Source organism: Mandrillus leucophaeus, unplaced genomic scaffold, assembly GCF_000951045.1.
Source record: "Mandrillus leucophaeus isolate KB7577 unplaced genomic scaffold, Mleu.le_1.0 Scaffold1, whole genome shotgun sequence".
In the NCBI taxonomy this organism is placed as follows: domain Eukaryota; kingdom Metazoa; phylum Chordata; class Mammalia; order Primates; family Cercopithecidae; genus Mandrillus; species Mandrillus leucophaeus.
Window position 1 is genome coordinate 10,061,140 of NW_012098097.1, and position 11,320 is coordinate 10,072,459.

The 11,320-nt window shown below is 43.4% G+C and overlaps 1 protein-coding gene across 6 annotated transcripts in view; it reads left to right on the forward strand.

The window, feature by feature from the left end:
- MFSD11 (major facilitator superfamily domain containing 11) overlaps window positions 1–11,320 on the forward strand; it is a 45,397-nt gene that overhangs the window by 20,616 nt on the left and 13,461 nt on the right. For all 6 annotated transcript variants that reach the window (XM_011986110.1, XM_011985964.1, XM_011986177.1 and 3 more), the window contains one exon: window positions 3,155–3,195. In XM_011986110.1, the coding sequence (XP_011841500.1) occupies window positions 3,155–3,195 (41 nt within the window). The remainder of the gene's footprint in view (window positions 1–3,154; window positions 3,196–11,320) is intronic.

Sequence of the window (11,320 nt, forward strand, 5' to 3'; positions counted from 1 at the left end):
TTGAGGTCAGGAGATCGAGACCATCCTGGCTAACATGGTGAAACCCCGTCTCTACTAAAAATACAAAAAAAATTAGCTGGGCGTGGTGGTGGGCGCCTGTAGTCTTAGCTACTCGGGAAGCTGAGGCAGGAGAATGTCATGAACCTGGGAGGTGGAGGTTGCAGTGAGCTGAGATCACGCTACTGCACTCCAGCCTGGGCAACAGAGTGAGACTCCATCTCAAAAAAAAAAAAAGTTTCTAGGCTGGGTGTGGTGGTTCACGCCTGTAATCCCAACACTTTGGGAGGCTGAAGTCAGAGGATCACTGAGCCCAGAGTTGCAGAGCAGCCTGGCAACCTCGTGGAGTGCTATCTCTGCAAAAATTTAAAAATTAGCCAGGCATGGTAATGCATGCCTGTAGTCCCAGTTACTCGGGAGGCTGAGGCAGGAGGATCACTTGAGCCAGGAGGTCAAGGCTACACTGAGCCATGATTGTGCCAGTGCATTCCAGCATTCCAGCCTGGATGACAGAGCAAGACTCGGTCTCAAAAAAAAAAAAAAAAAAGGAAAATCTTTAAAAATTTAAGGAGGCCGGGCGCGGTGGCTCACGCCTGTAATCCCAGCAGTTTGGGAGGCCGAAGTGGGCGGATCACAAGGTCAGGAGATCGAGACCATCCTGGCTAACACGGTGAAACCCTGTCTCTACAAAAAATACAAAAAAATAGTCGGGCGTGGTGGCGGGCGCCTGTAGTCCCAGATGCTGGGGAGGCTGAGGCAGGAGAATGGCATGAACCCAGGAGGCAGAGCTTGCAGTGAGCTGAGATCACGCCACTGCACTCCAGCCTGGGCGACGGAGCAAGACTGTCTCAAAAAAAAATTTAAGGAAAAAATACTTTTAAAAACTTTCTTGTAATCTTATTAACAATTATGTTTAACTTGCATCATCTTATTTAATTCTCACAGGTAAGTCGTAGCATCCCTATTTGATGAATGAAGAAATAATACTTGGAGAAATGAAGTCACTTGTCTTGTCTAAAATCATACAACTAATTAGCGGTAAAGCCAGGCCTCTGACTCCAAAGCCCTCGTTTCAACCAGTAGATCATTGTGCATCCCAGCCATGACACAAGGAGGGCATTCATGGTTTTGAAGAGTGTTATTGAATATGATTCTAGTATAATTAAAAACTTATTTCTCCAAAGGACTCATAGAAGGAAATGTCTGCTTTATGAACATTGCAGATTAATGAAATTGATAATGGTATCAATAAGAACTCTGCCATCCTCAGTATTATAGCTTAGGCATGTTATTGCTCAGTCCTCAGACAGCTGCAGTTGTTCTGTATATCACCTTATATAACCCACTTGCATTTCCCATTGAAGAGAAAATGAGGCATAGGATGTACAATGATCTAATGTTAGGCACTTCCTTGACTTCATCAATCTTGGTGGATGAATAAGAAAAATGTGTTTTAAGCTTTGGAGCGTGATTTCAAGCACACAGTAGTGTTTTGGCAGTAGTCTTGGTAAACTGGAAAAGTCAGGGATTTTTTTGTTTTGTTTTGAGATGGAGTCTTGTTCTGTTGCCCACGCTGGAGTGCAGTGGCATGATCTCGGTTCACTGCAACCTCCGCCTCCTGGGTTCAAGTGATTCTCATGTCTCAGCCTCCTGAGTAGCTGGGATTACAGGGGTGCACCACCACACCCTGCTAAATTTTTTTGTATTTTTAGTAGAGATAGGGTTTCGCCATTTTGGCCAGGCTGATCTGAAACTCCTGACCTCAAGCGATCAGCCCGCCTTGGCCTCCCAAAGTGGTGGGATTCCAGGCGTGAGCCACTGAGCCCTGCCCAAGACTGTGATTTGGCCTGCCTTGTATGGATAAATGAAATTGCAGATTGCAATGAAGACCCACCTCTCTCAGCAGGACAGGAGATAGGCATGAATCCTTCCCTTGGTAATGTTCCTGAGGTAAATATTAGTATAGATTTTAAAATAACCTTCCCTTTTAAAAGCTGAGATTTGATGCCACTGTTGGTATAGAAACATATAACATATAAAAATCTTGTGGTCACTTTGGCAGCACAAATACTAAAATTGGAACAATACAGAGATTAGCATGGCCCCTGCACAAGGATGACGTGCAAATTCGTGAAGTGTTCCATATTTAAAAAAAAAAAAAATCTTGACACACGTTGGTTATAGGACATCCAGTTCCCAAAAACACTTCATCAGAAAGCACATAGCAGTCGTCACCTGTCAGTGCTTGAATTTTGATGTGAAGCCAATCGAGAGTACAGTACCTGTCAAAGTCTCTTGGTTCTCGATCCCCAAACAGTCATAGCAGCAAGGAGATGAATGAAAGCTAACTTCAAGAAAGCCTTCATGATACCACATCCAAAGCAACCACCTCTCAGAATGCAGAAAATCACAAAAGTCTCTGACGGGTTTTAATGCCAAAGAACTTATTTTTCATAGTAAGGGCGATGGAAAATTGAATACTCACAGATATTTTCACAGTTTGAAGGTAACAGGATAGGTCGGGTGTGGTGGCTCACGCCTGTAATCCCAGCACTTTAGGATGCTGAGGCAGGTGGGTCTCTTGAGCTCAGAAGTTCAAGACCAGCCTGGGCAACATGGTGAGACCCCATCTCTACCAAAACTACAAAAAATTAGCTGGGTGTGGTGGGAGCCACCTGTAATCCCAGCTACTCAGGAGGCTGAGGTGGGAGGATCGATGGCGGGAGGATCACCTGAGCCCGTGAGGTGGGGGTTACAGTGAGCCGAGATTGCATCACAGCCCTCCAGCCTGGGAGATGGAGTGCGACCCTGTCTCAAAAAGAAAAAAAGAAAGAAAATGGAAGTAAGAGAATAGAAAGTATTTCTGTACTGCTTGAAGTATGATTTCTGAGAAAGACGTGCATAAACATGTACAGTAAGTGTAATCTGAAAGAATCATCTTCCATAGTTAACAGAAAGGTGCCCAGGTGGGACTTTAAACACCTGGAACGAGGGCGTGGCCATGAGGGACACCCTGGGGCAAGGAGCATTCAGGTCACTGGAAATGCATCTCAGACCTGGTAGAGGACAGGGCTTTTACAAACAAACGAAAATGTGATTGTATTTTTGTTGTTTTATTTTCAAAAAGAAAAAACTTTTTTAAATTTTATTTTCTCAGGTCTGCCCAGAACAATCTGACAAAGGCGGTAGATGCTTTTAGTAAGTATTTTCTGTATCCGAAATGCAAGAACTGTTCAGGAACAACTTCCGCATTTGCCTTTCCCCATTTCCCTGGTAACTTTGGATTGATGACACCCCAGGGTTTGCATTTTTCCAGGTATGCTGCTCTGAAATATATTAATCTTCCTTATCAACATCTCTCTAACATGGGGGCTGTGAGGGATGGATGATGGTATGACTGCCCACCTGCCCAGGTGTGTGAGGGAAGTGGAAAGAGGCTGCACAGCACTCAGGTTCTCCCTGGAGTTAAGCATCTCCTGGGATTTTTGCAGTGTAATTAAGAGCAGATTGTGGCTGGGCGCAGTGACTCACGCCTGTTATCTCAGCACTTGGGGAGTCCAAGGCAGGCGGATCACTTGAGGTCAGGAGTTCGAGACCAGTCTGGCCAACATGGCGAAACTCCTTCTCTACTAAAAATGTAAAAAATTAGCCGGGCGTGGTGGGGTGCACCTATAGTCCCAGATACTCAGGAGGCTGAGGCAGGAGAATTGCTTGAACCTGGGAGGTGGAGGTTGTAGTGAGCCGAGATTGCCCCACTGTACTTCAGCCTGGGTGACAGAGGGAGACTCCATCTCAAAAAACAAACAACAACAAAAAAGCAGATTGCTTGCTAGTTGGAGCAAAGCAGTAGCTCCAGTGACCCGGAAGGTAGTACGAATAATCATGTTCATGCATTGAGAAGTCTTCCTGGCCAAAGACTCTGCTGAATTATTTGTTTTTCACTCTATGTGATTTTCACAATTCTGTTATATATGATGTAATACACAACTATCATTGGCTCAGTTTAACAGAACAGAAAACTGAGGCTTAGAGAAATTAAGTAATTTAGGGGCCAGGCACAGTAGCTCACACCTGTAATCCCAGCACTTTGGGAGGCCATGGTGGGTGGGTCACTTGAGGTCAGGAGTTCAAGACCAGCCTGGCCAACATGGCGAAACCCTGTCTCTACTAAAAATACAAAATTAGTCAGGTGTGGTGGCGTACGCCTGTGGTCCCAGCTATTCAGGAGACTGAGGCAAGAGAATCGCCTGAACCCAGGAAGTGGAGGTTGCCCTGAGCTGAGATCACGCCACTGCACTCCAGCCTGGGCAGCTGTGAGACTGTCTCAAAAAAAAAAAAAAGAAAAAATTAAATAATTTACCCAAGGTCAACCAGTTAGCAGGTGGCTGAGTTGGGATTTGAGCCAGATTCTCATAATTTCCTTCAGAAACTTCCAGTGAGTCCCTTTTGCTTCTGCCTATGGCTCTCAGCTTCTTTGTCTTCCCAGGAGAGGGAATCTGACTGGGGCAGTTATTCTCAAGAAGGGAGCAGCCTTTTGGGGCCATGTGTATTCATTAAGCCTATTGTAGGCCACAGGGTCTTAATGACATATGGCCCTTATGGCCCTTGAGCACTTATGATTAGTTTCTAGGTTGCCTTGGGCTGAAGTGCAAATTGTTGATCTAATCAGCCATGGCCTGGCTCAGATGACACAAAGCATGTTAACTCTTGGCCAGGAATGCCTGTAGCTTCTTTTTTTAGAAAGGGTCTATGGGCATGAGAGTCTGAGCCTTCTATACATAGTATATTGTTTCAGGAACATATTCATAGTTTTTTATATATATGTATGTATGTATGTGTATATGTATGTATATGTACGTGTGTGTGTGTGTGTGTGTGTATACATATATATATATATTTTTTTTAAGATGAAGTTTTGCTCTTGTTGCCCAGGCTGGAGTGCAATGGTGTGATCTTGGCTCACCGCAACTTCCACCTCCTGGCTTCAAGCGATTCTCCTGCCTCAGCCTCCCAAGTAGTTGGGATTACAGGCATGTGCCACCACACCTGGCTAATTTTTGTACTTTTAGTAGAGATGGGGTTTCTCCATGTTGATCAGGCTGGTCTTGAACTCCCGACCTCAGATGATCCACCTGCCTCAGCCTCCAAATTGCTGGGATTACAGGCATGAGCCACTGCACCCTGCCTTTTTTTTTTTTTTTTTTTTTTTTTGAGACAGAGTCATGCTCTGTTGCCCAGGCTGGAGTGCACTGGCATGATCTTGGCTCACTGCAACCTCTGCCTCCTGGGTTCAAGTGATTCTCCTGCCTCAACCTCCCAAGTAGCTGGGACTATAGGCACATGCCACGACGCCCAGCTAAGTTTTGTATTTGTTAGTAGAGACAGTGTTTCTCCATTTTGGCCAGCTGGTCTCAAACTCCTGACGTCAAGTGATCCGCCCGCCTCGGCCTCCCAGAGTGCTGGGATTATAGGCATGAGCCACCACACCCAGCTCGGGAATACATTTATAATTATAAATTGAGTCACACGTTATAATTAAAAGGACTGTACTCTGACTCCCTTAGCAAGATACGAGGTCAATCACTGTCAAAAGTTTGGCTTTCATCTTTGCAGGCCTAGAAACTTGTCTGTTAGAATACCCATTATTAGGCTGGGTGCAGTGGCTCATGCCTGTAATCCCATCACTTTGGGAGGCTGAGGTGGGAGGATCACTTGAGGTCCAACATTCGAGACCAGCCTGGCCAGCATGGTGAAACCCCGTCTCTACTGAAAATACAAAAATAGCCAGGCATGGTGGCGGGTGCCTGTAATCCCAGCTACTCAGGAGGCTGAGGCTAGAGAATCGCTTAAGCCTGAGAGGCAGAGGTTGCAATAAGTCGAGATTGCGCCGCTGCGCTCCACCCTGGGTAACAGAGTGAGACTCCATTTCAGGAAAAAAAAAAAAAAAGAATACCCATTATTGATCGCAGAGGCCGGAGGGGAAAAGGACTCAAGCTAAACTCATAGAAATGGCAATTTAACCATTTTTGATGGCACTTGACATTTTTTAGTGAGCCCTTTCATGGATATTTCCTTCTTGTTGTCAGCAGGCTAGAAAGTCACATTGGCTTACTTGGTGAGCTCGGAGTCATTAAAGGGAGGTAGATGACCTGGCTTATGGGATAGTGTCCCCAGCCATGGTGAGGCTGCTCCATCATAGCTCCACCTCTGGCTGTCTTTAATGTTCACCAGATTCAGGACATCTCACCTAGACAGTTGGACAGACTTTGCCTCAATTTTGTCTGTAAAAGGAGGCACTGACACATTTTGGGCCACACGCTTTGCATTATGGAGCTGGTCAGTTACTTGATAGGATTGATTTGTCATAGGATATCGTTCTGTCGGGTTTGAATAGGGAGAAGGAAGGCAGCAGCCAAATGAGGTATGGCACATAGGGTGCTGCAGGGAAAGTAGATTCAGGAGCCAGTTCCTGGGCATTTGGGGCACAACAGGAGGTCATGAGGTGACAAGGGAGCCAGAGGCACAGGGAGAGAGGGAGAATGAATGGCAAGGCTTCACGTGACCTGTGTGTGGCTAGTGCTTCATTTATTAATTAATCATGACATTCCTGTGGTTGGGGCTATGATGGATGTTGTACAGAGAAGGTTCCTACATACTATCTAAAAGCACTTAATTTCCAAACTGAATTTATACGTTTAGTGTGCTTCTGAAATATGTTCGCAAAGTTTTTAAACATTTATTTTTTGATCTTGAGGAAGCAATGCTGAAGTTCATCTGCTAGGATGAATGTCTGAAAACAGCCAAAAAAATGTTCTCAGGCCAGGCGTGGTGGCTCATGCCTGTAATCCCGGGTGGATCATGAGGTCAGGCGTTCAAGACCAACCTGGCCAGGATGGTGAAACCCCATCTCTTAATAAAAATACAAAAAAATTAACTGGTCGTGGTGGTGGGTGCCTGTAATCTCAGCTACTTGGGAGGCTGAGGCAGGAGAATTACTTGAACCCTGGGGTGGGGGTGGTGGCAGGGCAGAGGTTGCAGTGAGCCATGCCACTTCCCTCCAGCCTGGGCAAAAGAGCAAAACTCTGTCTCCAAAAAAAAAAAAAAAAAAAAAAAGAAAAAATTTTAAGGAAGAGAAACTATATTTACTCTTTGTTGAGTGGAAGTGGATCATCTGGATCTTCATCATCACATTGAGAAGGAGGAGGAGGGAGGGGGTTGGTCTTGCTGTCTGGGTTGGCAGAGGTAGAAGAAAGTCTACACAGAAGTGATCCCTGAAGTTCAAACCTATGTTGTTCAAGGGTCAACTGTGTAAGTAAAGTGCAAATTAGAAACAGTTTTCTTTCTTTCTTTGTTTTTTTTTAAAACGGAGTCTTGGGAGTTTCGCTCTTGTCACCCAGGCTGGAATGCAGTGGTGCAATCTCGGCTTACTGCAACGTCCGCCTCTTGGGTTCAAGGGATTCTCCTGCCTCAGGCTCCTGAGTAGCTGAGATTACAGGTGAACGCCACCACACCTGGCTAATTTTTGTATTTTTAGTAGAAATGGGGTTTTGTCATGTTGGCCAGGCTAGTCTTGAACTCCTGACCTCAGGTGATCTGCTCGCCTTTGCCTCCCAAAGTGCTGGGATTATGGTGGTGAGCCACTGTGCCTGGCCAGAAACAGTTTCTATTGGATTTCAAAAGATAAAACATAATTCTCAATATTATGGGTGGGGGGGACAGGTAATTACATGCATAAGACTACATTGTTGGCCGGGCACAGTGACTCACGCCTGTAATCCCAGCACTTTGAGAGGCTGAGGTGGGCGGATCATGAGGTCAGGAGTTTGATACCAGCCTGGCCAACATGACAAAACCCCATCTCTATTAAAAATACAAAAATTAGCCAGGCATGGTGGTTTACACCTGTAATCCCAGCTACTCAGGAGGCTGAGGCAGGAGAATCACTTGAACCTGGAAGGCAGAGGTTGCAGTGAGCTGAGATCATGCTATTGCACTCCAGCCTGGGTGACAAGAGCAAGACTCCGTCTCAGGGAAGACTACATTGCTGATATATACTTGTATTACTTTATAAAAAAGTGATTTGTCATTAGGTATCAAAAGCGATAAAAATATTTATAACCTTTGCCCCAGTGGAATAACCAATTTCACTAATAAGATTATCCTCAGGAAATAATTAAATATTGTGGTAAGATCTAGCTACTAAGATGTTTATAGTAGTGAGATACTGGAAATAATCTAAGTATTCAACTGTTAGACATTAGTACATCTGTATAATAGATTACCCTAGCCATAAAAATTATCTCTGTGAATGTTCAAAAAATTCCGCTGTATATTATGTGAAAACAAATGATAAAATAGAGTATATATAGTAGAATTTGTTTTTGTAAAAAATGCATAGAAAAAGTCTGGAAGGAGATTCATTAAGGTGTTAGATTCTGCTTTTTTAAATTGAGATATAATTCATGTACCATATGGTTCACCCATTTAATCAATTTAAAGAATCCATTGCAAATTCAGTACAAGTTATTATATTCAGAGTTGCGTAGCCATTACTTTACTCAATTTTAGAGCATTTTCCCTATGCACGTTAGAGTCACTTCTCATTCCAGCCTCCTAATCCAACCGCCCTAAGGCACTCCCACTTTCTCCCCTTTCACTACTGTTGCAACCATTCCTCTACTTTCTGTCTATAGATTTGCCTGTTCTGGACATTTTATGTAAATAGAATCGTACAACATGTGGTCTTTTGTGCCTGGTTTCTTTTAACATAATGGTTTTAAGGCTCATTCATGTCTCAATATATTATAAAATTTGAGTCATTTCTATATTTTATGTATTATGAGTTTCAGGGGTCTGTCTTGCCGACCCTGACCCAACAACGGATGAATAAAGTACACTGACACACAGATATTCTGCTTTACCAGTTTGAGCATCCGGGCAGCTTACGAGACTCCACACAGAGTGCTGTAAACAGTTGGAGATGGAGACCATCCTGGCTAACACGGTGAAACTCCGTCTCTACTAAAAATACAAAAAAATTAGCCTGGCCTAGTGGCGGGCACCTGTAGTCCCAGCTAAGTCCCAGCTACTCGGGAGGCTGAGGCAGGAGAATGGTGTGAACCAAGGAGGCGGAGCTTGCAGTGAGCACTGCAGCCTGGGCGACTGAGCCAGACTCTGTCTCCAAAAAAAAAGAAAAAAGAAAAAGGAAAAACAGTTGGACTGCCCCGGTAGAAAACAATTAAGCACCCCTGGTAAATCAAAGGTTAGTCTTAGGACCACATGAGTAAACAAGCTAGTTAGATAAACTCCCTACATTCCTTTTTTTTTTTTTTTTAAACTCCCCACATTCCTTTGTTTCTACTCTAATTTATTTAACTAAGGGGACAAGGCTCCTTCAGCTAAGTTTATTACTAGAGCTTATGCAAATGCCCCAGGCCTTCCAAGAAGGTTTGCGTCTTATAATTTTCCTCTCCATCCTGACTGAACTCCCACAGTGAGTAATACATAAAGTTCGTGTACAGGTTTTTGTGTGGATGTGTTTTCAGATCTCTTTGATGCACACCTAGGAATGGTGGAATTGCTGCTTCATGTGGTATTTCACTGCTTAGCCTGTAGGGGAACTGCCAGATTGTTACACAACTTTACATTTCTACTAGCAGAGGATGAGTTTGCCACTGTTTCCACCTGCTTGCAGTTATTTTCTGGTGGGTTTTTTTTTTTTTTTTTTTTTTGAGATGGAGTATTGCTCTGCCACCCAGGCTGGAGTGCAGTGGCACAATCTCAACTCACTGCAACCTCCACCTCCCAGGTTCAAGTGATTCTCCTGCCTCAGCCTCCCAAGTAGCTGGGATTACAGGTGCGTGCTACCCCTCCCGCCTAACTTTTGTATTTTTAGTAGAGACGGGGTTTCACCATATTGGCCTGGCTGGTCTTCAATTCCTGATCTCAAGTGATCCACCTGCCTCGGCCTCCCAAAGTGCTGGGATTACAGGCATGAGCCGCTGCGCCCGGCCCTAGTTAGATCCTTTGCCCGTTTTTAAGTTGGATTCTGTTTTTATTAATGAGTTGTAAGAGTTCTTTATATACTCTAGATAAAAGTTCTGGCCAGGCGCCAGAACATAACATGTTTGGATATATGTATACATTGTGACATGATGGTCACACTCAAGTTTGTTAACATATCCATCACCTCACATGGTTATCTTTTTTTTTTTTTGCATGTGTAATGAGAATATTTAAGATCTACTTTCCAACCAAATTTCAAGTGTACAATAGAGTGTTATTAACTGTCAACACCAAGTTGTACACTAGATCCTCAGAATTCACTCGTTCTGCCTAAAGGAAACTTTGTACTCTTTAATCAACATCTCCCTATTTCCCCCACCCTCCAGCCCCAGCAACCACTATGCTACTCTCTGCTTCTATGAGTTCAACTTTTTAATATTCCACATCTAAGTAAGATCATGCAGTATTGGTGTTTCTGTGTCTGGTTTATTTCACTTAGTGTAATGCTCTCCAGGTTCATCCATGTTGCCCTAAATGGCAGGATTTCCTTTTATAAGGCTGAATAATATACCATTGTATATACCACATTTTCTTTATTCGTCTGTTTAAGGACACTTAGTTGTTTCCATGTCTTTGCTACATAATTAATAAACACACACACACACACATATAATAGTGCTGTAATGAACATGGGAGTGCAGCTATCACTTTACTGCTTTCATTTCCTTTGGATATATGCCCAGAAGTAGAATTGCTGAATCATAACATGTTTTTAGTTTTTTTCAGGACCTTCCATATTGTTTTCCATATTCGCTGTACCAATTTACATTCTCACCAATAGCAGACAAGGGTTCTCTTTCCTCCACATCCTCACCAACACTTGTTATCTTTTGTCTTTTTGATAATAGCCATCCCAACAGGTGTGAGGGGATATCTTACTGTGGCTTTGATAAAGTTTTTAATTTTGATGTAGTCAGTTTGTTTAGTTTTTCTCTTGTTGTATGTGCTTTTGATGTCCTAAGAGTTTGCTTCACCCCAGGTCCTGAAAATTTACTCCTATATTTTCTTCTAAGAGTTTTTTTAGTTTTAGCTCTTCCATTTGGGTCTGTGATTCATTTTCAGTTAATTTTTACATATGGTTTAAGATAGGACTCCAGCTTTATTCTTTTGCATGTCAGTATCCTGTTGTAGTTGCGCCATTTGCTGAAAAGTCTGTTTTTTGGTCTCTCTTGTCAAAAATCAATTGACTGTAAATATAAATGTTTATCTCTAGATAGATATATCCTTATGCCAGTACCATGCTGTGTTGATTTTTTTT